Source organism: Podarcis gaigeae (assembly GCF_964106915.1).
Source record: "Podarcis gaigeae genome assembly, chromosome: W".
Lineage (NCBI taxonomy): Eukaryota > Metazoa > Chordata > Lepidosauria > Squamata > Lacertidae > Podarcis > Podarcis gaigeae.
The window spans coordinates 13561046-13588866 of record NC_139695.1 but is presented as its reverse complement, the minus strand read 5'-3'; the positions used below and the strand labels follow the sequence as shown (position 1 = coordinate 13588866).

The following is a 27821-nucleotide window of genomic DNA, read 5'->3' as shown; positions in this document are numbered from 1 at the left end:
TTGACCTGTGCCTCCATGGACAGCTGTGAGTCCAAAATGACTCCCAGGCTGCGCACCTGGTCCTTCAGGGGCACAGTTACCCCATGCAGGACCAGGGAGTCCTTCACACCAGCCCACCCCGTCCCCCAAGAACAGTACTTCCATATTGTCAGGATTCAACCTCAATCCATTAGCTGCCATCCATCCTCCAACCGCCTCCAAGCACTCACACAGGACCTTCACCGCCTTCACTGGTTCTGAGTTGAAAGAGAGGTAGAGCTGGGTATCATCCATATATTGATGGACACCCAGCCCAAACCCCCTGATGATCTCTCCCAGCAGCTTCATGTAGATGTTAAAAAGCATGAAGGGGAGGACGGAACCCCGAGGCACCCCACAAGTAAGGGCCCAGGGGTCTGAACACTCATCCCCCCCACCACTTTCTGGACACAGCCCAGGAGGAAGGAGCAGAACCACCGAATAACAGTGCTCTCAGCTCCCAGCTCCTCTAGACAGTCCAGAAGGATGTTATGATCGATTGTATCAAAAGCCACTGAGAGATCCAGCAGAACTAGGAAACAGCTCTCACCTTTGTTCCTAGCCCACCAGAGATCATGAACCAGCGCAACCAAGGCAGTTTCATTTTTTTTTTAATAATAATAATTTTTATTAACTGGCCAATCACATCAAATTAAATCACATGACATAAATTCCAAATTACAAAGCCAAATTTTTAAATTTTGTTGGGGGAACCCATACTTCAAGATCCAAAGGGGGATTCAAATTATCTTCTTATTACTGCGTTAATGTCCAAATCAGTCCCAATCAGTCCAGACAAAGTTCATAATTCTATCCAGTCTTATCTTGGTGTTTCCACATCATATCTTGTTCATATAATTTCTTTTTCTTTTACGATCTCTTCTGTTAGTCTTCTTAAGCCGATAAGCAAATATAATAATCCTGTGTGAATTTCCCGTTCTTCCAATCTAAGTCCAGATGGTTTCCACATATCTCCTTCATAGATAACATCGCTCTTTCCATCATAAATTAGGCATTTGTCACTCTTAAGTCCCACTGAGGAGTTAATCCACGATATGTAAACAGCTCTATTTCTCTCTTTCTCCTCCCAGACTCAAGAGCTCCAACAATGCCTCCCAAAATGGCGACGGCATTTTTAACTGCGTCATTCCAAAACTCTTAACTTTTCAGTTTCGTCTTGAAACATTGCTTTGGTTCGAAGGTTTATCTCCACACAGCCTTAAATCCACAGCTTAAGTCCTTAAAGCGACATTTCTGACTCATTAGGGGAGGGGATTCTTGTTTAATCACATAAAAAAAGAAAGGAAGGGTTTTTTTCCCCTCCCCCCTCAGTCATTTGCCGTACCGTAGCTTGACATATCTTCTCATATTTTATTCTTGTCTTGTTATCAGAGATCTCTTCTGTCAGCAGTCTTTACTCCCCCTTTTTCCTTGAAGTATGTGCAATTTATCGCGTCCAAATTGTTTCTTTTGAAGATTCTTGCAACTAGTGGCGCGGATCAGAGACAGCATCGAGGAGTGCCGGAATCCCACAGGAGGGCTTTGTGCCTAGTGCCCCCACCCCCACAAATTTGTTAGGATATTTCTGTTCCACCTTAAGAGAGAGCAGGCTTGTGAGTCACAGAGTCTGCGCATTTCCTTTTACAGGATGTTTATGTTTGCTATTGCTTTTGTTTTCTCTCTCTGCGCCAGAACACGCTAGCAGGCAGTCATGTTTGTTCTTTGTTCTGACCAACGCTGAATAAACATTCTAAATGATACCCTCCTGAGTGCAACTTTTGCTGTGTGAATTCTGCTGACAGAGTGTGCATCAGCCCAGGAATGTGGCAATCTATTTCTGGAGCTGGTGTCGCTAATCGCTGATACTGCGTGACCACGGGAGGTCGATGGATCGTCCAGCAGCCAGCTTGGGGGCTCAGATGGACTTTATCTCCCTGGCAGTATCCCAACAAAATTCGGGGGTGGTATAGGGCACAGCAGGCAAGGGCCGTCCCCCCCACAATCCTGGGGGGGTTAAGGAGGCTAATTACCCCCATCATAGCCTCCAAATTACCTCGTGTGGGTCGGAGAGATGTTATTGTCAGCCATCTTCCGATGTGCCACCTAGTGCCCCCCCCCCAAAGGCAGTTTCAGTCCCATGATGAGACCTGAATCCCGATTGGAAGGGATCCAAATGGTCCGCTTCTTCCAGGCGTGCCTGGAGTTGTTCAGCAACCACTCGCTCAATCACCTTGCCCAAGAATGGAAGATTTAAGACTGGGTGATAGTTGGCCATACTGGCCGGGTCTAAAGATGTTTTTTTAAGAAGCGGTTTAATGACCGCCTCTTTCAGCAGGTCTGGGAAGGCTCTCTCACAGAGCCCATTGCCCAGCCCTTCCCAGGTAGCTTTTATAAGCCAAGATGGGCAAGGATCAGGGAAGCAGGTGGTTGGTTTCACGCATCCAAGCAGCCTGTCCACATTCTTGGGGGTAACGGATTGAAATTGATTCCATGCAACTTGACCAGACAGGGCTCTAGCACTCTCCCGCCCCGGCCCTGCTCCCACGGTGGTGTCTACCTCCTTCCGAATAATAGCGACTTTATCTGCATAAAAATTTGAAAAATCATTGCAGGAGATCTTGGGGTCTTTACAAGGCCCCGGTGATAAAGGTGGTTCCGTTAAACTGCAAACCACCTGAAAGAGTCTCCTGCTACTATTTTCTGCAGATGCAATAGAGGCGGTGAAGAAAGTCTTCTTCGCCGTTGCTATCGCCACTTGGTAGGCTCGACGTTGTGTCGGGTCCAATTCAGAATGAGTTTTCTGCCACAGGCACTCTAGCCGTCTCAGCGATTGTTTCCTCGCCCTCAGCTCCAAAGAAAACCACGGGGCTGTCCGGCTCCATGCAGTTGGAGAGGGCGCTTCGGAGCCAGACAGTCGATAGCCCTGGTTAACTCCACATTCCAGCGGGCCACCAGGGAATCAGCTGAGAGGCCATCAACTTGGGATAAAACATCCCCTACCACTCTCTGGAAACCAGTTGGATCCATTAAGTGGCGGCGGCGGACCATCTGAATTGTGTAAGAGAAACCTAGTGGACAAGCAGCAGCTAGGACAGGACCATCTGCTTCATCCAACCAAGTCTCTGTTACACATGCCAGGTCAAGTCCTCCATCCACGATCAAGTCATGGATGGCAGTGGTCTTATGAATCATTGACCTAGCATTGCACAGCAACACCTTCAGGTCGTGTGGGTTTCCCTTGTTGAGCGGAAATATAACATTGAATCACAATCATACAAAATAACTCAGTAAGCTGACATTTATCAAGAGTTAAACAAAGGTTAGTGTACTAAATATTATTTCCAATTCTAGGTAATTTGCTATTGGAGAAATACCATATATGATTATAAAAATCTAAAGCAAGAATTATTTTAAAATATGATTTCATTTCTAGATCAGACAGACAAGATTTATTCTACTATATATTTCTTTCTTTACCATATACACACAAAGCTTCTATTTTTAAACAGGAAATATTTTTGTAACTAAGGTCTGTTATACAAATCCTTACAGATGTTCATTTTGTTACAGTTCTGTTAAGTTGTATACAAATTATAAAGATGAGTCAATTATTTACTAAATTCGTGAGTTTTGCCATTACTGCATATTCTGATAGTTTCTCTTTCCATACATCTATTTCAGGACATATGTCAGATTTCCATATGTTAGCCAACACCACTCTGACTGCTGTGGTCATATAACTAAATAGTTCCACTGACGATTTCACAATACAGTAGCTGAAGGAGTCATTCCCAACAGCATAGTTTGGGGGTCCAATGCAAATTTAGGGTTTGTTTTTTTTACATTTTTTCATTTCGAAATGAACTTTCCTCCAAAACATTTTGGTCTTTTCACAGGTCCACCATAAATGGAAGAAGATTCCTTAAGGTCTATCACATTTCCAGCAATGTCCATTCATTGCATTATTCATATTCTGTATATTTTTCAAAGTTATATACCATTGAAAGAACATTTTTGTACAGTCATACCTCATGTTACGGCCGCTTCAGGTTATGTGTTTTTGGGTTGCGGACCGCGGGAAACCTGGAAGTACTGGAACGGGTTACTTCCAGGTTTCGCCGCTTTCACATGCGCAGAAGCGCCAAATTGCGCAGGCGCCTGTGCAGACATGGCGCTTCAGGATGCGAACGCTGTGGGTTGCGGACATGCCTCAGTCACGGGTTATGTCTGCAACCCGAGGTTTCACTGTACCAATTTTGTTTTAGTGCTTAACTTGCAGTAAATTTTATTCCTTTATTCATAATTGTTCTCATTGTTCCACTGTGAACTGCTCTTAAAATTTTTGCATCCATTTTAGAATCATAGAATTATAGAGTTGGAAGAGACCACAAGGGCCATCGAGTCCAATCCCCTGCCAAGCAGGAAACACCACCAGAGCACTCCTGACATATGGTTGTCAAGCCTCTGCTTAAAGACCTCCAAAGAAGGAGACTCCACCACGCTCCTTGGCAGCAAATTCCACTGTCGAACAGCTCTTACTGTCAGGAAGTTCTTCCTAATGTTTAGGTGGAATCTTCTTTCTTGTAGTTTGGATCCATTGCTCCGTGTCCGCTTCTCTGGAGCAGCAGAAAACAACCTTTCTCCCTCCTCTATGTGACATCCTTTTATATATTTGAACATGGCTATCATATCACCCCTTAACCTCCTCTTCTCCAGGCTAAACATGCCCAGCTCCCTTAGCCGTTCCTCATAAGGCATCGTTTCCAGGCCTTTGACCATTTTGGTTGCCCTCCTCTGGACACGTTCCAGTTTGTCAGTGTCCTTCTTGAACTGTGGTGCCCAGAACTGGACACAGTACTCCAGGTGAGGTCTGACCAGAGCAGAATACAGTGGCACTATTACTTCCCTTGATCTAGATGCTATACTCCTATTGATGCAGCCCAGAATTGCATTGGCTTTTTTAGCTGCCGCGTCACACTGTTGGCTCATGTCAAGTTTGTGGTCAACCAAGACTCCTAGATCCTTTTCACATGTACTGCTCTCAAGCCAGGTGTCACCCATCTTGTATTTGTGCCTCTCATTTTTTTTGCCCAAGTGCAATACTTTACATTTCTCCCTGTTAAAATTCATCTTGTTTGTTTTGGCCCAGTTCTCTAATCTGTCAAGGTCGTTTTGAAGTGTGATCCTGTCCTCTGGGGTGTTAGCCACCCCTCCCAGTTTAGTGTCATCTGCAAATTTGATCATTTGTTAGTCTGACATGACTTATTTTTCAGAAATCCATGCTGACTATTGGTGATCACAGCTTTCCTTTCTAGGTGCTCACAGACTGTTTGCTTAATGATCTGCTCCAGAATCTTCCCTGGTATTGATGTCAGACTGACTGGGCGGTAATTATTTGGGTCCTCTCTTTTCCCCTTTTTGAAAATAGGGACATCATTTGCCCTCCTCCAGTCTGCCGGGACTTCGCCTGTTCTCCAGGAATTCTCAAAGATGACTGCCAGTGGTTCTGAGATCACATCTGCCAGTTCTTTTAATACTCTTGGATGCAGTTCATCTGGCCCTGGAGACTTGAATACATCTAGACTAGCCAAGTATTCTTGTACTATCTCCTTAGTTATTCTGGGCTGTGTTTCCTCTGCTGAATCATTTGCTCCAAAGTCTTCAGGTTGGGCATTGTTTCCTTTATCGGAGAAGACTGAGGCAAAGAAGGCATTGAGGAGTTCAGCCCTTTCTGTGTCCCCTATTTGCATTTCACCATCTTCTCCTCTGAGTGACCCCACTGTTTCTTTGTTCTTCCTTTTGCTACGAACATACCCATAAAAGCCTTTTTTGTTGCTTTTAACCTCTCTAGCAAGCCTGAGTTCATTCTGTGCTTTAGCTTTTCTGACTTTGTGTCTACACGTGCTGGCTATTTGTTTGAATTCCTCTTTGGTGGTTTCCCCCCTTTTCCATTTTTTGTACACATCCTTTTTAAATCTTAACTCAGTTAAAAGTTCTTTAGATAGCCACCCTGGCTTCTTTAGGCACCTTCCATGTTTCCGTCTCATTGGTATTGCCTGAAGTTGTGCTTTTACTATCTCCCTCTTAACAAACTCCCAGCCTTATATTTTGTCATATAAGGTTTTGCTTGTTCGAGCTTGGTGGACTCAAATTCTGTCTTTTCACTGATTTAAATGTTTGCCATACAGTCTTTCTTGAATCTGGATACTAGTTGACCGTATGTAAGCAGTTTCATATTTTTTTCTCCTCTTTAATACTTTGGCATGTATTTGATCTGTTCTTGAACATGAACCATATCCTGGTACAATATATACCATATTTTCCGCTTTATAGGATGCACGGGACTATAGGACACACCGGACCATAGGAGGGGGAGAACAGGGGGGGGGGGAATTCTCCCCATCTCCACTCAGCGCCCCTTCAGCGAAGCGGGAGGAAAAACAGAGCCCCTTCCATTTCTCCTCCCGCTTCGCTGAAGGGGCACTGCGCAGAGAGGAAAAACTGTGCAGTGCCTCTGTTACGATAATGAAGCAATGCAGCTGCAAAGTCCTAGCTTGAAGTGTAAACATGATGGGAATGTTGGGACTGCTGTGGGAAACAGAGGGGCAGTCATTTCACAGTGTGCAACACCGGAATTACCTCAGAGTGTAATATGAGCTGTACAGGATGTGCAGGAAGTTTTAGTCACAACACTGCTGGAATTTGAAGAGAGCAGTCATGTTTTTTGTAACACTGCAAAGACAGAAATAAAAGCATGTAAATATGTTTCTGTCTATCTCTTTCCCCTGCCCGGGGGGGGGGGGCAGGAAAGAGGGGTGTGTTCTTCTCACGTTTGAGAAGAATTTCCGATTGAGACCTTGCCTGCGTCTGCTGGGGAATGCAGCCAGGGAGGTCAACAGGGAATCAAGCCGGGTGCCTGGACTGCTGCCAGCTTCTCATGAGAAGGGCTTGAATTTCCAACATATGGTAGCAACGAGCAAATGGCATCGATCCATGAAAGCAGCTAAATAGGTTGATGGATCGTACTTCATCCTCTGCAAGGAGATAAAGGAGTTTGTGGTAGTGTGCGGATGGAGGCTACAATGAACAGCTGAACACCGGTGCAGACGTTTTTGCTGATAAGCAAGGAGCAACAGAACCCCCAAGGTATGCTGATTTATGGCTAAAAGCGAACGCAGATTGAAACTTCTCTGGTTCACAAAAGCTGTTGTTTTTTTTTTGGATAAAGAAAAACAGCACTGAGAGACAGCCACATTCCTCGCATTCTTAGGACTGATAAGCCGGTCAGGCAAGTCCAGTTGCTAAGCAACGAGACGAGTATGCTTTCCAGCTACCTCTGAGCCAGTTAGCTTGAAAAGAACGTGGAAAGTTACCAGCCAACACGGAAGTGAGGCTGGGACTGTGAGAGGCAAGAAAACAACGTTTGTTTTTACTGCTATCTCACTGCTCTTGGAGGGACTTTCCAAAGCAGCCAGCGTTTAGCTGCCAGGTGCAAAAAGTAAACAGCCAACTATTGGATTTTAGAAGGCTCGAGAGTGAGAGCTCAGACTTGGATTCAAAAATGGATACCAAGAAGGGGGGAGGCTTACCTTACCCACCTCCACTGACTAATGACAATTGTGCCTCATGGTCTGTAAAGATGAAAGCCCTGCTTCAGAATCAGAGGATTTTTGGGGTGATTGATAACCCCATCCCTCCTGCACCAACACCAGGTTGGAATTCACAGAATGTGAGAGCCAGGACAGCAATAATTCTGTGTGTCTCGGATGATCAACTTGTGCATATTGGGGATTTGGAATACGCGCAAGAGATCTGGCAAACGCTGCGTAGAATACATCAAAGAGATGCTGGTTCTTCAGCGTTGCTGCATTTTGAAAAGCTGACCAAACTTAGGCTAGCGCCTGATGGAGATGTACAAGCGCATCTGACAGAGATGAAATTCTTACGCCAGCAGATGGCGCAACGCAATTTTCCTCTACAGGAAGAGATCTTCTGTTTCATGATTATTAACAGCCTTAATCGGACTTATAAAACGGTCGCAAGTCAGCTGGGTTCTCTACCAGCCAGAGATCTAACGGCGGAGAGAATTTGTGCCGTGATTCTGAATGAAAGAGACAGACTTGCTGCAATAGATGTCAAAGACAGGGGGAGAGAAGCTCGGAGTTCTGACACCCCCACTGCTAGTGCAAGTGAAGAACAGGCTGTTGCTTTGAACGTTGTCCGTTGTTTCAATTGTGGACAGACTGGGCATCTTCAGCGGAATTGTAAGAAGCCACGTCAACAGAAAGGAGCAAAGGGGAGCTCTGCAAAGCCTGAGGCATCAGGCAAAAGTTGTACCAAGTCCCAGATGAAACCTGCAAAGGCATTGCTGTCAACAAAAGCCGCATTTTCAATGGAGAACGTTTTTGTTCTTGACACGGGCTGCACGCAACACATGACGTCGCATTAAGGACTGTTTTCAATGTTTAAGAAGCAAAGCTTCATTGTGAAACAGGCCAATGGCCAGGAGCTGGAAGCAACCGGATTTGGAACTGTGTATCTTGAAAGTCTGAACTTGACTATTAACAATGTGTATTTGGTTCCTGATTTAAAGTTCAATCTGCTGAGTGTTTCACAGATCACAAAGAAAGGACTGACTTTGTCCTATGATAGAGAAAGCTGCAAAATTTACAAAGATGGAGAGCTGTATCTTTCTGCCAAAGAGAAAGATGGACTGTATTTGTTGACTTTTGATCAAAGTGATTGCATAAAGTGTAATGCATCTGAATCTAACATGATTTCTCTTGCAGGTATGGCGAGAAACGTCCGGAAGGCGACCAAAGTTAACAGTGCATTTCAGCGAGTGTATGCTGATGTGATTGGTCCTCTAGCCCCATCTAGAGGCAATGCAAGATATTATCTTGTGTGTGTGGATTATTTCACTCATTATGTGTGGATATACATATTGCAGAAACCACAAGAAGCCTTAGAAAGGTTTAAAGAGTTTTGTGACAAGGGTAAAAATGTTCATGATGCTAACATTGATTGTCTTTTCACAGATGAAAAGCCAGTTTTTCTTTTACAGGATTTTCAGGATTTCCTGGATAAGAAAGGGATAAGGCACAAGACTGCTATTTCTGCAGGAGCATGGAACAAAAGTGTCTGTGTGCAAGTGAACAAAGAATTGCAAAAAGGGATGAAGGCGCAATTGCTGAGTTCACATTTTTGGGCTATTGTGTTTTTGTTACACGTGGTTGAGAAAGGTTTCAAAAGGTTTGGGATGTTCTCCTTTTGAAAAGCTATTTCACAGAAAACCTTCTGTAGCCCATTTTAAGGTTTTTGGGTCCCAAGTCAGGACTGAAGCTCCAGGTGGAGTAAAGAATGCCAAAGGCATTTTTGTGGGTTATGAAAAGGGTCTCCAAAGAGTAATTTTGTCTGAATCTGGTCAGGTGATTCTCACAAAATTTCTAGAGAGTGCTCCTGAACAGGAGAGAGTAATTGTTCACACATTTCCCACTGAGGACAATTCAGATGATGATGATGATTTTACTGACTACAGTGGTACTGAGAGTGACAGTGATAGCTCAAGGAGCTCAGTTGACAGTCATTGAGAGGAACTCTCACACAATGGCTAGACCTTCACAGGTGGAGGACGAACCACTGTTTACTGTTGGAACTGGTTCTCCAAAGAGTCCTGAGACTGAACCAGTGAGCAGAGAGGATCAGCACCTCATACGCAGGTCCGAGAGAGTTACAAAGGGTGTATCACCCAAGAGGTATTCAAAAGAGTTTGCTAACTCAGCTGTTGCATGTGTTACTATTGTTAACAACTCAAGACAGGTTGAAGCTGTGTCTAAGTCAGAGACAAAGACACAACAGAGAGTTGCTAAGCGTAACACTACATTCCCTAGCCAAGGTAATGCAGATGCACTCATTCCTTGGAAGTCAGACAACCAGAGAGGTACACTGGGGAAACCAGTGGCGGGTAGTTCCAAGGGTGGAACTGAAACGACAGGGGAGTGTTATATGTATAACAACTGTTCGTTTTCTTCTCTGGATCAAGCTATGTTCGCAGCGCACATTGATTCTTATGGGGGAGTATGTTACGATAATGAAGCAATGCAGCTGCAAAGTCCTAGCTTGAAGTGTAAACATGATGGGAATGTTGGGACTGCTGTGGGAAACAGAGGGGCAGTCTTTTCACAGTGCGCAACACCGGAATTACCTCAGAGTGTAATATGAGCTGTACAGGATGTACAGGAAGTTTTAGTCACAACACTGCTGGAATTTGAAGAGAGCAGTCATGTTTTTTGTAACGCTGCAAAGACAGAAATAAAAGCATGTAAATACGTTTCTGTCTATCTCTTTCCCCTGCCCGGGGGGGGGGGGGCAGGAAAGAGGGGTGTGTTCTTCTCACGTTTGAGAAGAATTGCCGATTGAGACCTTGCCTGCGTCTGCTGGGGAATGCAGCCAGGGAGGTCAACAGGGAATCAAGCCGGGTGCCTGGACTGCTGCCAGCTTCTCATGAGAAGGGCTTGAATTTCCAACAGCCTCTCCAGCGAAGCACCGACCCCTCTCGCTCTCCAGGCTTCAGCGAAAGCAACGCATAGCCTCAGGAGCAAGGAGGGAGCGCTCCCTCTGCGCTTCAGAGGCTTCGCGTTGCTATCGCTGAAGCCAAGAACCCTGCATTCGCTCCATAGGACACACACACATTTCCCCTTAATTTTTGGAGGGTAAACAGTGTGTCCTATAGAGCAAAAAATACGGTAGTCATATATTCTCCTATCGCCTCTAACACTGGTCAACAACAAATTTGTTGTCTGCGTTTTTTCAGTTGATTTAGGACGAATCTGATGCGCTGAATCCAAAAATCACATCGGTTTTCCTCAATCAGGTCAAGTTTTTGAGCTATGGCCACATGTCTTTTTTTACGTTTTTGTGCACATGAACGCTTGTGTGGAGCACTTTAGAAGAAGTTGGTGGGGGTAAAATGCCATGTCGAAGAATTGTGGGTTTTTTTTGGAAATGATTATTTTAATGACAAGAAGTATTCAGGTCCGATAGTTCTGGGTGATTATGTCGAAAAGGGATCAGTTTGAAGTCATAAAACCTCGAAATCTTCCATAAATTGGTGCGGCTGGGATCAACAGAAAGAACCGGAGCAGCCTCAAGTATCCTGATCTTCAATCAGCACGTCATCCTGTAGCTCATTGTGATGAAATTCCAGTGCCTATCTTCGGAGAACTTCCTGACATTAGTGACGAAGATGCCTCCAATGTTGAAGGACATGAAGAAGAAGAAGTGGTTCTTGAAGATGATGCTCCACATCCATTTTCCCAAAAGGAGTTGAATGATCTACTTCGCGACCTCAGCTTGTCAAAGGACTCTGCCAAACTGTTGGCATCCAGATTGAAGGAAAAAAACCTCCTCTCTGACAGTGCTCGCATCAGCTTCTTCCGCAACAGGTATCAAGAGTACCTCCGTTTTTTCTCGGAAGAGAAGGACTTGGTGTACTGTGCAGATATTGCGCAGCTTCTGCTCAAGCTTGGAGTGCCACAGTACGAACCCAAAGATTGGAGACTGTTCATTGACAGCAGCAAGCGATCACTGAAATGTGTTCTGCTACACAACGGCAACCAGTTTGCCTCTATACCCCTGGCTCACTCGAGTACACTGAAGGAGAACTATGAAGCGGTGAAGTATGTGCTGGAGAAAATTGGTTATGATCAGCATAAGTGGTTTATTTGTGTTGACCTGAAGATGGTGAACTTTTTGTTGGGACAACAGTCTGGTTTCACCAAGTACCCATGTTTTCTGTGCATGTGGGATAGTAAGGACCGTGCTCAGCATTACACGAAAAAGGACTGGCCTGTGCAGGAGGAATTGGTGTCTTGCAAAGAAAGGAACGTCATCAACGACCCCCTGGTGGACAGAGACAGAATACTCTTCCCACCGCTGCACATCAAGCCCGGCTTAATCAAGCAGTTCACCAAGGCTCTGGACAAGGATGGTGACTGCTTCACTTACTTGTGCCAAGCTTTTCCAGGATTGAGCATGAAGAAGTTGAAAGCTGGCATCTTTGACGGTCCTCAGATCCGTCAGCACATCAGAGATCCAGAGTTTGGAAACTCAATGAACGAAGTGGAACTGGAAGCGTGGAAGGCATTTGTTCTGGTAGTGAAGAACTTTCTTGGCAACAATAAAGCCAGAAACTACGCAGAACTTGTCAACAGCATGCTGACTGCTTTCAGAAACCTGGGCTGCAACATGAGCGTCAAGATGCACTACCTATTTTCACATATGGACTGGTTTCCTGAGAACCTGGGTTCAATGAGTGACGAGCAGGGGGAGAGATTCCATGAGGACATGAAAGAGATGGAGACCAGGTATCAGGGTCACTGGGACGCAGTCATGATGGCTGACTACTGTTGGACTCTGAAGAGAGACCTCCCTGCCGCTGAGCATTCCAGGAGTTCCAAGAAACGGAAGTTCAAGCCCTGAAGTTTGAAAAATGGTGAAGCAACATGCAATTTACATGTACTTATATGGCGAAATTTATGGCTATTGTGTGGCCTTTTGGAGCCCGGCACACTTCCTTGCGCAGCTCTGGTTACCGTCAGCTACTTGTAGCAGAGTTAACGCAGCGTAGAAAACTGATCCGGTGCGTGTGTGATAAATCAGGCTGCAGACAAGCGTTCTAGCTTATCTTTTCTCAGTCTTTAATCGTGTAGAAAAACAACATAAATCAGACATAGATCAGACCCGGTGAACGCGCTGACATCTTGCTGTTCACCGTCAGAGAACGGAAGAACAAACACTGAACACACAGAGAAAGAACACTCCCTTCTGTGAAAACTGGCCACGCCTCAGGAATGTGAGACGTCACTCAGAACTTCTTAACCCTGTAAGTTCTGATTCTCTCCACACTTACCTTTATCAATGCCCACCATTCAGTTTACAGTAATCGATGTTTCTATCAGGTAATCAATATACGTTGTTGGGAAAACATTTTTTTTCTCTTAAAAACATATTTAGGATGATATGTGTTGACAAAAATCAGCTGATAATGCCACAAAAATGTAATCGATTTTGTCACAAGATCTGATTTTTTTCAAATCAACATAACACAAAAACCTGACCTGATGGAGAGAACCGGATGACATTTCCTGATTCAGCAGTGCAAAAATACCCTAAATCAGTTGTAGAAATCTAGACAACATTCAAAAAGTAAAAAATTATTACCCAATGTAATGTTCCAGTGGTGACATTAATAGTGTATGTAAGGGCATTTCTGTGATTTTTGTAGTGCAACTCATGATTTTTGTGGTGCAGGCTGTGCCCCTGGACATGATGTGTGATTTGACGGTGAGTTTGGGACGCAGGTGGCGCTGTGGGTTAAAGCCTCAGCACCTAGGACTTGCCGATCGAAAGGTCGGCGGTTCGAATCCCTGCGGCGGGGTGCGCTCCTGTTGCTCGGTCCCAGCGCCTGCCAACCTAGCAGTTCGAAAGCACCTCCAGGTGCAAGTAGATAAATAGGGACCGCTTACCAGCGGGAAGGTAAACGGCGTTTCCGTGTGCGGCTCTGGCTCGCCAGAGCAGCGATGTCACGCTGGCCACGTGACCCGGAAGTGTCTTCGGACAGCGCTGGCCCCTGGCCTCTTAAGTGAGATGGGCGCACAACCCCAGAGTCTGTCAAGACTGGCCCGTACGGGCAGGGGTACCTTTACCTTTACCTTTTACCTTGGGTTGTCCCAATGCAAAAAGCATGAGGATGCATGAGGATACGTGCTTCAAAACCATGTTTTTGGGCCATGGCGTTGCCAGGAAGTCGTGGATACTGGCTTCTTGTGGTGCAGGCTGTGCCCCTGGACATTATGTGTGATTTGACGGTGATTTAGGGGTGGCCCAGTGCAAAAAGTGTGAGGATCCATGAGGATCCTTGCTTCAAAACCACGTTTTTGGGCCACGGTATGACCAGGAAGCCGTGGATCTGAGTTTTTTGTGGTGCAGGCTGTGCCCCTGGACATGTGTGATTTGATGGTGATTTAGGTGTAGCCCAATGCCAAAAGCGTGAGGATCCATGAGGATCCGTGCTTCAAAACCACGTTTTTGGGCCACGGTACGGCCAGGAAGCCATGGATCCATGATTTTTGTGTTGCATGCTGTGCCCATGGCCATGATGTTTGATCTGATGGTGACTTTGGGCTGATCTAGTGCAAAAATCATGAGAATCCATGTTTTTTAACCATGTTTTTGCGCCCCTGCGGCCCCACAAAATAGTGGGTGCATGATTTTTTTGATGCTGTCTACAGAGTAAGACATGGTCTACAGTATCATGGTGGCTTTATTTAATTTGAATGAAAAAATCATATGAATTCACGAGGATCCGTCTAGATCCGCCTTTTACCTTTTTCCTATTTTATTTGGTAAAGCCCCAATTACATTATTGGGAAAATTTCTTGAAAAGCGAGGGGCTGCGAGCACCAGCCTGCCCTTTAGTGCTTTTGGTAATGCGTCCGCGCAGGCGCGTGGTGTGTGTGTCCCATCCTACTTTCGCTTCTCCTCCGATAGCATATTCCCATTGAAAGCCGTAAATATTAGTTCATAGACCCACAGCCATGGCGACCAATTAGCACGCGCGGGAAGAACTCTAGCTACCCCATGGGAGGAGGAAGTTAAATGCTTACGCCCTTTTCGACACCTATGCAGTAACTCCATTTTCTCCTTTCCTCGATGGGCAGCTTCTGCAGCCAACGCACCCGTTTTCTTTAGGGACGCTTGTACGCTTGCGCGGCTTCTTGCGCACGCTCACACAGGAAGTAGACGACGGGGCGGGAAAAAGGTCTACACCTCTGGTGGCCGCGGGAAAGGAGAAAGGGAGGGGGAGGGAGGGAGGAGAAAAAAGGGTTTTTTTGCGCCTGCGCAGAGCTTGCTCTTCCCTCACCAAAAGCAGGAGGGAGCTCTCGCTGTGTGGACTTAGCTTGAGGGGCCCTCAGGTTCTGCCGCCGCCACCCCGTTTTCTCACACGCGAGGGAAGAGCCAGGAGGAGTAGGAGCAGCGGGTTGAGCTAAGCCCGGTGTGAGGTGAGGCTCCTCCGCTTGTTCAGCCTCACGTCCGTGTCTGCCTGCCTCTCGCTTTCCCCGCTTCTCTTTCCCAACATGTCGGCGCCGGCGGCCAAAGTCAGCCAGAAGGAGCTCAACTCCAACCACGACGGGACCGACGAAATCTCAGGTACAAAGGCCGAAAACGGGGGTTTGTGTGGAACGTGGAAATGGTGGGCGGTGCCCTGCGGGCGGGAGTGAAGCGCGAAAGACATTCAGGTTCTTTTGCACCTCCGCAGCCGCCATCTTCTCCAGAAACAGCAGTGGCAGCCACCACAGGAGGCGGGAAGGGGAAGAACGCTTTGGAGCTGCGGGGGGGGGGGGGCTCGCTCGTGTGGGCCGGATGTGTAGGACGCGGCGGCTACAGCCAAGCAAGGAAAAAGAGACCATGTTAAAATTCTTTTGTCTTCCACGCGATGGACACTTGCTCGCTTGTTCTCCCTTCGTTCCTTTACTTTTCTCGTTTCTCTTGCAGCAGCGGCAGCTGCAGTAAGAGGCCTCATTTTTCGTTCCCTTTACCTCAGTCTTTTTCTCTCCACATCCTCGCGGACTCCTCGGGAACTCTGTTCCCCGGCCCCCTTTTTGCTTGCCCGCCATGATTGGCTTTTCTGCGCGGCATGGCTTCAGGTTACAGCAGCTTTTGCATTTTGGAGGGTAGTAGCGCTTTTTGGGGGGGGGGGGGAGGGAAGCTCCTGTGCTTCCTACATTCATGTTTTTGGAGGCCGCCCAGAGTGGCTGGGGCAGCCAGATGGGCAGGGTACAAATAAATTACTATTATTATTATGTGGATCGCTAATTCCACCACTACCACGTGCGGCTGTGGCGTGGCTTCCTCGACTAAATCTCTTTGTAACTTTTTGCAGCGCAATCTGTTATTCTGACTTAATCCTCTCTAACAAAATAATAAAAATACACTTAGATTTCCAGTTGCTGCAGCTTAAAAAAAAACACGGTGTTTGGTTTTTAAAGTGACTATAGTTTTCCATGTATTGGAGAGAAGCGCTCCCCCCCTTAAGTCGCGCTGCTTGTAGCCCCCCCCCCCCGTTGGATGGCAGAGACCAGCCTACAAGAGAGTTCCCAGCGTCCGGCTCTGCGCACGTGTTTCTTCCGCCTTCATTTTTACCCGCCTTAAATAATAATAAAAAAAAAACCTGGAGGGATGAACTGCAAGGTGATTGTGCTTCAGTTGCCTTCAATTGCACGTGAGTGAGACACGTTGTACAGTACAGATGAGTAGGTCGTTCAAAATTAAAACTTGGTCCCAAGTAAATTGTATGGAATTGCAGCCTTAGCTAGGCCATAGGTGAAGTGGGCGTGGGGGATCCTCCTAGAAAACTTTTCTGTCTAGGTTTGTGGGATCCTGCCTTTTTTAATAGCTGCTTCACACTGCCTTTCTGTTAACCTAAAGCATGCTCACCTACTCAACTCTGTGTTTTATTTCATAAAAAATAGTAATCCAGGAAATCAATGTGTTCCCAAGTATGTTATATATAGTTTTTCAGTTAAGTTAAACTGGTCAGTTGTATAGTTGAATAAGCTTTTGGATCTATTTAAAGTGCCCTGAATGGTCTTAAAGCTTACTATACTGTCTTTTAGATGAGCGTGACTGGCAAGTTGAGAAATTTTAGAACAAGCAAAATATGTTTTACTGGAGCAAGAAAGCTAAAATAGTGGCAATATCTTGATCTGGAGGGATTTGGCAACAGGTTTGGGTGGCATGCTTATTTGTGTTAGGATAAAGACAAAGTCCATAGAGGTTTTTTGAACCACATAATAAGAAGTAAGGCTAAATTACTCTCCAAAATGTATAGACTCTTACTGGATTGGGAAGTGCTAGAGGAGGTGGTTAAATCTGTGACAATTCAGTGGTCTAAAGACTTTGGTTATAATATTTAGATGGCATCTTGGGAAAAGCTTTGGAAAAAGGACAAAGTTTACGGCTTGCTATACGTTAAAAGAAAACTACATGGCGATGTTCTGCTGATTGTACATTATGCCAAGTAAGCTGGTGACAATGTATAAAACCAGCTCAAATCTTTGCTGGAGATGTAAAGAATCAGAGGGAACAATGTACCACATGTGGAAATGTAAAAAGATTTTTAAAAAACTGTTGGGAAACTATGAGCTTTTAAAAAAATGTTCAAATTAACTGTCATTAAAAAGCCGGAAGCCTTTTTTAGGTATTATTGCTGCAGATATGCCAAAAGAATTAAGAAAGATGTATGCAACTACTGCAGTGAGAATATTAGTAGCTAGATGGTGGGCGGGAGATAAAACAACTAAATTGGAATGGCAGGTGAAGTTATTTGAATATGTAGAATTGGCAAAGATGACAGGGAAAATCAGGAATCAAACCAAGAGTTTAACAAAGAATGGGATTTATATATTTAAAAGAACATTGTTCTCAGATAAAATCTTTGAAATGTCTTGAATAACTTCTGCAACAAAATATTCTACCAAGAATATGGACAATTAACGGTAAGTTTAAAAATATGCAATTATGCAGTCAACAAAGTAATGATGGACCATATTGAGGATGACGGAAGTCACAATATACGGAAGAATCATATTTTCTATGTAAAAATTTCTTTGTATGTGAGGTGATTTGTTTTCTTGTTGTTTTGTGGTGGAGGGATTTAATATTTAAAATCAATAAAGATTAAAAAAAAAAGTGGCATCATCATCAATAATGTTGAAAAATATCTTGTGAATAGACAAGAACAGCTCTTTTTACCTGTAGACTTGGGCCCAGATTTTGGATTAAAGTTTTTCAGCACAGTATTATGCTAGTTTATACTCGGGATTTTCTTTTTTAAAAAAAAAACAACAAAAACCCTTAACTTCCTGTTTTAAGTGTGCAAAGGATTGCAGTTTAAGGAAGAAAATACTATGTTTCTTTGTTAAAATATATCCTCAGGAAAGGGGAGTTTGAGCAACTGAATACACAGTCCAAAAGCACTGCAGATTGAGAAACATTCAGGTCATCCATCCACAATATGGATACTTACATTGAATTGTGTTACTAATTGGAATTTGACTTGAGCCACTTTTTTTCCAGACAAAGAGCAACAGGAAGCAATTGAACATATTGATGAAGTACAGAATGAAATAGACAGGTAACCCAGATGGCTTTGTATCTGTTTTTTTAGAATACACTTAAAACTACTCTACATATATTATAATAATGTAGATATTCCATAAAACAGCATTGCTTGTAACATCTGAAGTCTGTTTCATGGTTAGACAGTTTCATCTCTTAATAAAAAGATGAAAAGAAAACTGTTCGGAGCCATAAGAAGCTCTTACCTTTTGGACAAAGTTGTTCATAAATTATGTGACCCAAGGCTCCTTAATCAGAAATGCTGGCTATGGGTGTGCAATGAGGGGAAAAAACATGCCTCCCCCCCAATCCCACTACCAGCAGCAACAAATGCAGCCTAGCTACTGAAACTACATAACTTTCAGCCTGTCAGCTTGATTGCATGCTTTCTTGCTTCTCTTCTGTGGATTTTACATAAGCTATAAAAGTATTTCAAAAGTGCAGGGGGTTGAAAAATAAATCAATGGGAAACTAAATTGTTTTATTTTTTATTCCTTTTATGCACACCTAGTGTCAGCAATCAAACAGGCAAATTGGGCCATTGTAATGCTGAATTTTCTGAGTTAGTGAGTAAAGAATTTAGAGCCACAGTTAAAACAGATTTATATGTGGGAAATGCTGTGCAGTATGGTAGCATACTGTACTTTACTCTCAATGCCGGTCTTTGACCTGAGAATGTGTACTACTGTACAGTTAGGACTGACTTCATCACCATTCAGATATTTGGTTCTGATCTGTAAGGATAGATTTGTCTTGTGTGTTTAGTGTTGTGGCTTGTTTGAACCAAAAATGCCACACTTCATTGAACACATCAACTGAAGACCCAGTTCTGTTGGTTTCAGTTTAAATCTTCTAATTTAAAAAATCTTCTGTTGAATTCCATGCTGCTTTGATACTTCCCTTAAACCTCAGATTTCCCACTGTGTTTGTATATTGTCTTTGCTATATAGACTGAATGAACAAGCCAGTGAGGAAATTTTGAAAGTAGAACAGAAGTACAACAAACTCCGCCAACCATTCTTTCAGAAGAGGTCAGAATTGATCGCCAAAATCCCAAACTTTTGGGTAACAACATTTGTCAACCACCCACAAGGTATGCTAAAGTCCTATATTTTCTTAAAGCTTAATTTTATAAGCTTATTTGTAATAATTTTGTAAAGTGACTTCCAGTATTCAATATCCTATCCCAACAAGACAGCCTATCAAAAAATAGCTTAGATGTACTCTTTCCCAAATGTGAAGTCTGTGATTCAAATTCCTAAATACTAGTTTCATTTCAATTATTTGGTTGTATTGAGCAGTGTTGTTGAGTTGGCAGCAAGGCTTCTGTCAGTGGAACCTCTGAAGAAGTTGGGAGGAGGAGTTGCTCCTGGAGGCAACCCAATTCACTTAAACTTCAGCCCTCAATAGTCTGTAAACGTAGTTCAGAAATAATTCATTAGAAATTAGGTTGTATTAGTTGATTGGTGCATATGGCCTGTAACAACTTATTATGGACATAGTTTGAAAACCCTGAAGCAAGATATATTTTGGAGAAGAGCACAACTGTAAGTTTAAAAAATAAAATTAAGTAGGGTGGTGGTGCTAAAGAATGTGGAAAACAAACTTTGGATGGAAATTTTTGTAATTTTGATAGTATCTGCACTTTTGGGAGAAGAAGATGAGGAAGCTCTTCATTATTTGACCAGAGTTGAGGTGACGGAGTTCGAAGACATCAAATCAGGTTACAGAATAGATTTTGTAAGTAAAGGTGTGCTGCACCTTCCTTACCACCTATGTGGATGGCTGAGAGAACAGCCTGATAACTCCCCGAGGCCTTGCTTTGAAATCCATATGCCTTGGTATGGTAGCTACATTTTATGTTCTCTTGACTGCAGTATTTTGATGAGAATCCATATTTTGAAAACAAGATGCTCTCTAAAGAGTTTCATCTGAACGAGAGTGGGGACCCATCATCAAAATCAAGTGAAATCAAATGGAAATCTGGGAAGGTATGTAGCTGTTTGTGTTTCTTTAAATCAGTGTCTATTTTGAAACAGTGTTTTCCCTGCGTGATTCGTGATTCTAGCCACTAGTACAGGCAGTGGCTGTTTTTGGTGTGCCCAATATGTGCACAACTGCACACATGCCAAACACAGAATTGACCCAAAAAATCACAAAAGGAGGGGTGCAGTATGGGGCAGCCTTACATGGACCCTGCCAACAAGGAGGGGGGTGGTCTGGAACATAACAGTCACACAAATCAGTTGCTGCCTGTACTATCTTCTCTAGCTAGAATGGTTTCCTCCAGACATGGGTGCAACAAAGCATGATTGTACCTCTGTTGTGGAGTTAAGGTTGTTCTGTGTTTCAGAGCTGAAAACAATGCTAATATACCGTATTTCACATCTGGCAACCCATGCACCCCTCTGGTTTCAGATAGTACATGAGTAGACAAGTCTAAAAAGCTCTAGGAGGCTTAGTTCAGTCAGAATAGAATATACACTTCCAGAGTTAATGCTAAATACATTACTTCGGTAAATGACCTACCATAGCTGCTAAAGGACCATGAAATATTTGTATCCCAGTCTTTTTAGACTCGCCTATCCATATCTTTTCTGAAATCAAAGGGGCACATTGTTTGCCAGGTGTGAATTTTTTTAGCTCTCCTACCCCACAAAGTGAAATTCATAAGCTACTCCTGAGATTGGTATGAGAACCTTATGAAGCAAATAATACACGTGAAGACCAATCTGTGGGTTGTAGCCAGTGTTAGTCATACTTGGAGTAGTTCCATTGAAATTAATGAGCATTCAGTGGGTCTCCTCTGAGTAGAACTTAGTTAAGTGCAACCCTTTTTATAGTGTGAAAGGAAATGGTTAATCTATAAAAGAGCATGGTATTAGTCTACTGCTGAGAGATGGAAAAGGGACAAGCATATACAAATCTTAAAAGCTAATTGCTTCAATTTGTTTATCCATTTATATACATTTTTTATTCTGCTCTTCCAGGTTGCTCAGAGTAGCATATATGGTTCCTCCCTTCTGTCCTCACAACAACTTTGTGAGGCAGATTAGACTCTGAGAACTGACTGGCCTAATGTCATCCATTCAGTTTCATGGCTGATTGAGGATTTGAGTGTTGTGTTGTAACCAGTGTGCTACACTGGTTCTGAGTAACTCTTATAAAGAGACCTGAGGAGGGTTGGATGTCAAATTTTAGTAACTCAGTTGTTTGACCTTTGCTACTTGTCTGGCCTAGAATTGTCAGAAGATTCATATTAATAAGGGCAAATCTGGTAGGTTTATTCCTCCCCCCATCAAATATTTTAATGGAGAGAACCAATAATGCTGTGATTGGGTTGTTCACAAGGGGATGTGACCCTGTTGTAAAAGTACAGCTGATGGTCATGGGATATTCTTAATGAGAAGCTATGTTTCCTTCACTCTGGAATTCTCTACTGTGTTAATGTGTTGCATCACATCTACACAATTTAAAGTGCCCTTATACCACTTCCCCAAAGAATCTAGGGAACTATAGTTTAAGGGTGCTAAGAGTTGGGATATCCTTAACAAACTACAATTCTTAGCATTCTTCGTATGGAAGCCTTGACTGTTGAAGTGGTATGAGTGCTTTTAAGTGTGTGCTGTGGAAGAAGTGACCTTTGTAGAACTACTTCAAAATGGCCAGATTGTTTGTTATGTCTCAGGTGCCTTAGTCTTTGTTTTTCCAAATGGCCACTTTTTTCTGAAATTGATGGGGATATCAAAATCAGTTTGATGTTCCTTATCACACAATCCTATTCAGTAAGTGGCTTGGTAGTCTCTGAATAAAGATGACAAATAGCAGTCACGTAAGTTAAAGTGAATGCTTTTTTTGATGGAAAAACTCATTTTCAAAAGAAAGTTATGATTTCTCTGTGTGGGTTTTGTTAAAGGATCTGACAAAGCGTTCAAGTCAGACACAGAACAAGGCCAGCAGAAAGAGGCAGCATGAAGAACCCGAGAGTTTCTTCACTTGGTTCACTGACCATTCTGATGCTGGTGCTGATGAACTAGGAGAGGTCATTAAAGATGACATCTGGCCGAACCCATTACAGTACTACTTGGTAAGCGTCTTCTAATGAGTTTACACCATTTAGCAGGGTGTTTATGGCTGGTTTAAGACAAATAAGCTAACAGTAGCATATATTGTTGTTGTTTGAATAAGGTTCCTGATATGGATGATGAAGAAGGTGAAGGAGAGGAAGATGACGATGATGAGGAAGAAGGAGGCTTGGAGGACATTGATGAGGAAGGTGACGAAGATGAGGGTGAAGATGATGAAGATGATGACGAGGGAGAAGGAGAGGTTGGAATGATTGATATTTTCCATTTAGCAATGGCTTGTTAATAGAATTGTAGAATTAGAAAGGACCCTGAGGATCATCTAGTCTAACCCCCTGCATTTCAGGAATGTGCAGCTGTCCCATACAGGGATAAAACCTGCATCCTTGGTGATATCAGTACCACTTTCTAACCAACTTACCTTGTAAGTTGCAACTTTGCCAGGTTTGAGTTGAGATTCATTCACCCCATGATTTCTTAAGCTTGTGTGACTCATGTTCTGAATACATGTATTGAGTTCAATAAGGGCGTGTTCATGGTAACTTTATGAATGGCAAATATTATAAGCACTTGAAGGATTTTTACTAGTTTACCCGCTATTTGTGGCACAAGAATTGACTGGAAACTTTTCCCTACCTGTTGTGTGGAGACAATAGTTCCTTGCTATGGGCTACCTAACAGCTAGCAACTTCAGGTGTGGCTAAGGGCAAAGTGGCAGTGGTGTGTGCGTGTTCTGCCTGGTGTCAGGCAACTTTGTTATCTCTGCATGCATCTAATCTTTGTGTGCCATAGTTTTGAGCGACTTGGGTTAAGTAGCTGTGTAATTGAGAGGATCTCTTGGTGTGGAAGAGCAGTGTTTTAAAAGTATAGGAGGTTTGCTCAGAAGTGTGCCCAGCTGTGTTTCTTTGTTTATATTTAATTATGAATTAGATTTATATTCCACCCTTCATCATAAGATTGCATGGTAAAAACAATCAGTACTTTTTTCTAAAAAAATGTTTAGGGGTACTCTCATTTTCCTACTCATATTGAAATACTGCCGCTCAATGAGGCCAAACCTAGATTCAGAAAATGTTTAGGAGTATGCGTACCCCCAGGAAAAAACACTGAAAACAAGTAAATGAATAAAACAAAGTAAGTAAAAACAGAACCGCAAAAAAAATAATTGTGAGAGTCCCTTTAGCAAGCATTGTAAATTAATAGCAACCTTGCCTTGTGATGTCTAGGTAGAGCAGAAAGGAAGATTGTAGAGCCTCTCCTGTAAAAGCAACAACATAGTGATTAATAAGGAGAGAATGGGTGGTATGATGTTTGTATTAATGTGATGATTACTTAGCAATGTGTAAATTTTGTATTTCAACAGGAAGATGAAGGAGAAGATGACTGAACACTGACAGATTCCAACCACCACCCCTCTTTCCAGTCCTAGGAGCAAGTTGCTATTCCTCCCTGCCCCCTCCTTTTTGTTGCCTTGTTCTCCTGAGGTCTCTCTCCCTCCCCCCCCCTCCTCTTCACTATGGTTCAGAAATAAATTTTGGAGAAAATATCAAGCGACATGTCGTGGAAATGAAACATCTACCTTCTACCCTTTTTTTATTCCTGTTTTGAAGCAAAAACAAAAGAACTGTTAATGGAATCAACACACTGTGCTTTGTGGGGAAGAAAAGAAGCCTTCTGCTCCCTTCATTTTGCTGGAAACTGAAGAGTGCTAGGCCCCTGTGTAGTAGTGCATAGAATCTAGCTTTTCCCTCCTTTCTCTGTATATTGGGCTCAGAGATTACACTATCTCTCTATGTGAATATGGACAGTTAGCATTTACCAACATGTATCTGTCGTCTACTCTTTTTTTATTCTTTTAGCTTTTTCATTTTTAAAAAACGGAGTTATAGACAAGGCGGCAAGCAGGGTTGGGTTTCAGATGTTAGGGTGGGTTAAATGGGCATTTTGACAAAACAAGGCTCATTTGGCATGCTCGTTTGTGTGTTAAAAAGATGAGTTAAAAAACAAAATCTCCTAGTTACAGTTGAGCCCTACCACTTGATGGAGAATCAACAGAACCTGTAGGATCTTATGTTGAATTTACATTCTCTGTTATACTTTTGTTCTTCGTTTTGTTTTTTGTTTGACTGGGAAAAGGAAGGCTTAAATGTTAAAAGGTGTACAAGTTGCTTTGTTACAATAAAACTTAACGTGTACACAAGGAGGCTTCTATTCTTCACTGGGGGGGGGGGCAGGATGCTTCTGACCCCACCCCTTTGGTTTCTCAACATGTAAGCTCAAAATCTTTTGGCCTAATAAATATGTTCCAAGGAAGAAAACTGCAAAAAAACAGTTGTGCATTAAAAATGAAAACAAGCCCCTCAAGCAGACTTACACTTTCATGGGTTAAGGTTGGAGCAGAGGCATAGCAAGGTCAGGTGGTACCCAGTGCAGCATTTTGTCATCTCCCCCCCCCCCCTTGAAATTATTAAAAGAAGGAAAAATAAGATACAGTTGCAAGTGTTATTTTCTGGTTTGTTTACTTAACATTGTGAGCATAAGCACTTAAAACCTTTTTTTCTCTGCAAATTTTGAAATCACATCAAAATCAATTCCATTTGCCATTATGGTGCTGGAGAAGACTCTTGAGAGTCCCGTGGACTGCAAGAAGATCAAACGTATCCATTCTTAAGGAAATCAGCCCTGAGTGCTCACTGGAAGGACAGATCATGAAGTTGAGACTCCAATACTTTGGCCACCTCATGAGAAGAGAAGACTCCCTTGAAAAGACCCTGATGATGGGAAAGATGGAGGGCACAAGGAGAAGGGGACGACAGAGGACGAGATGGTTGGACAGTGTTCTCGAAGCTACAAACATGAGCCTGACCAAACTGTGGGAGGCGGTGGAAGACAGGCGTGCCTGGCGTGCTCTGGTCCATGGGGTCAAACAGTCGGACACGACTAAACAACAACAAATATAATGTTTTGATGAGAAATAATAGACTGAGGTCTATATTTGTCTTTTCCAATTTTTGCCACAATGCATGTCTTGGGACCGTATCGAAAGCTGACTTTAGATTGATAAAAGTAACATGACTAAGTAACAACTTTGTTTTCAATTGACAAGATGGCTAAGCCAGAGAGCTGAGCTTGACTCATAGTGGACCTAAGATAACTCTTGATTGAGCATTTTAGCCTTACATCAACATCCTTGTGAGGTATCTTAAACTGAGAGTGAGTGGCCTGCCCAGGCTCACCCAGTAAATTTCTTGGCTGAATGGGGATTTGACTTCTGATCTATTGGGTCCTAGCCCATCACTCTTTAAGCACTACTGGACCATACTTTTGTTTAGCCGTAGGCTCCTAGAGTGAGCTCCAGCCAAGCTACAGTGTAACGGCTATAAAATGGAACCAAGTGCCCTTGCATGTAGCATGCAGTAGAAAAGTCAAGGCAGGGATGATGCAGCCTATTGTGGCTCTTACCAGAAGAGCACACCTGCCTGAAACATGCATTTCCAAAACCCATCCCAGTCTTAGATTTCTCAGTGTGCACTTTGCAAAACCCTGAAACCTAGCTTTCACTCATCCTAACTGCACTCTTGTGTGTTGCCATTGGCTGTCTCTCTAAGAAGCCGGCAGAACCCAAGCCAAGAAAGGAGGGATAAGGAGGGGGGGCACTGTTTTTTATTAAGTGTTGTTTTAGAGAGGCGGGTCTTTGCTGCTCATTAAAAATGTATTCCCACGTCTCTTGAAAACACATAACTGCAGGGGGAGGAAATTAATGGACTCTTGTGGGGTTTCTGGCAGAGGCAAGTGTTGGGGGCTATCTGTCCAGATAAGAGTTGCAATTAATTTCCTTGCATAAGCTGGGTTTTTTGTTTTGTTTTTTTTAATGCTGCTAATCATGGAGGCCACTTGGTCCTCCAGTGACAATGCTAGATCCAAGAGCACTCTGATTACAAACCTGATCCCTTTAGGCCAAGGTAGTGTAACCTGCTCCAGAATAGGTTGAACACTAGGAGGCTGGACAAGACAAACCACCAACAAATTTCATTTTTGTCAGGTTTATTGACTATCACAGGGTAGGCCAAAGCTGGGTGAGCAGGGTGAATTTGATTTAAATCAAATTGATAACAATCACTATTTAAATCACTAGTTAGTAAGAGACTATTTGAATCACTTTTTTTCAGAAAGACTCAGACTCATTCTTGCTGGTATAATCTTTAATTTTTACAACCAGATGAAGGTATCATTTTTGGAATAATAAATGCTACCTTCACGCAGGGAAGACTGGGAGCAAAGGGGAGGCCAGCCTGCCAAGCACCCAGGGCGGCACTGCACTGCTCCTCCCAGCGTCATGCATGAGCAAAACAGGACTGCCGCTGGTGCCGTTGTCCCGCGTGCTCCGCTTTCAGGGGCAGCAGGGGCTTGGAGGGGGATCAGGGCCCGAAGTGGATGTGTGGGACAGGCAGCGTCCTCGACCTTGGCAGGCCACCCATACAGAAACTTTTCTAAACCAGAATCGTGGCAACTAGAATGCCAGAAATTACTAATGCAAGTTATTTGAAGGAGGCAGCATTGTATCTCTTGTGGTCTTACCTGCAAGTCAGAGCTCAATGTACTATTTTCATCAGTCCATACTAAAGATGCTGGAAGAGATTCCTACTTCTGAACAACCACTTCAATGAACTGTCAACTGGAGGTGTCATATAGTTCTAAACCAGCATCCTTTGTTAAGTTAAAAACAAGTAACCAGGGCTGGATGGCATTCACCCAAGAGTTCCTAAAGAGCCCATATATGAAACTTCTGATCTTTTAACAAAAATATGCAACTTACCACTAAAATCATCTTAGAAAAGGACTGGAAGGTAGCCAATGCAGCATCAATTTTTAAAAACGTATCGGGGGGGGGGGGTCCACATAATTACAGACCAGTCAGCCTAACATCTTTCCCAGATAAATTTGTAGAAAACGGGGGGGGGGGTCCCCTAAGGATCTGTATTGGCATGGGTGCTATTTAACATATTCATAAATGATTTGGAGTCAAGGGAGAACATTAAAGTAACCAGGTTTGCCAATGACACCAATTATTCAGGGTAGTGCAGATACTGGAAAGTTTGAAAAAGGATTTCTCCAAACTGCTGGAATGGCCAACAGAAAGGCAAATAAGACTGAAAAACAGTAAGTGCAAAAGTGATGCACGTAAATTCTGATGGCTGTGCATACCCAGAAGGTAGGTCTTTAAGGGCATAGCAGAAAGCTCACTGAAAGTGGCAAGTAAAGAAAGTATTAGGAATTATTAGGATACAGGTTGAAAATAAACCAAGAATCACAATGCTGTCAAGAGAATTGGAAAATATACCCCCAAAAGGACTTAGATGAAGGCGCCCCCAGTGGCACAATGGGTCAGTGTGTCTGGCTGTTAACCAGAATGTTGGTAGTTTGAGCCCACCCAGGGACAGCTGTGGGCAGGATTCCTGCATTGCAGGGGTTGAACTAGATGACCCTTGGGGTCCCTTCCAGCTCTACAATTCTATGAGGCCAGCTGAGGGGAGTGGC

General features: G+C 43.5%; 1 protein-coding gene across 1 annotated transcript; it reads left to right on the top strand.

Annotated features, from left to right (window-relative positions):
- Positions 1–14709: 14709 nt before the first annotated feature.
- On the top strand, positions 14710–24483 carry LOC310835962 (protein SET-like). The gene is made up of 8 exons (XM_083720931.1): positions 14710–15228; positions 18157–18214; positions 19149–19291; positions 19835–19938; positions 20076–20189; positions 22115–22285; positions 22387–22527; positions 23647–24483. Exons 1-8 carry the CDS (start codon positions 15156–15158, stop codon positions 23668–23670), a joined length of 828 nt encoding a protein of 275 aa, XP_083577057.1. The 5' UTR covers positions 14710–15155; the 3' UTR covers positions 23671–24483.
- Positions 24484–27821: the final 3338 nt, after the last annotated feature.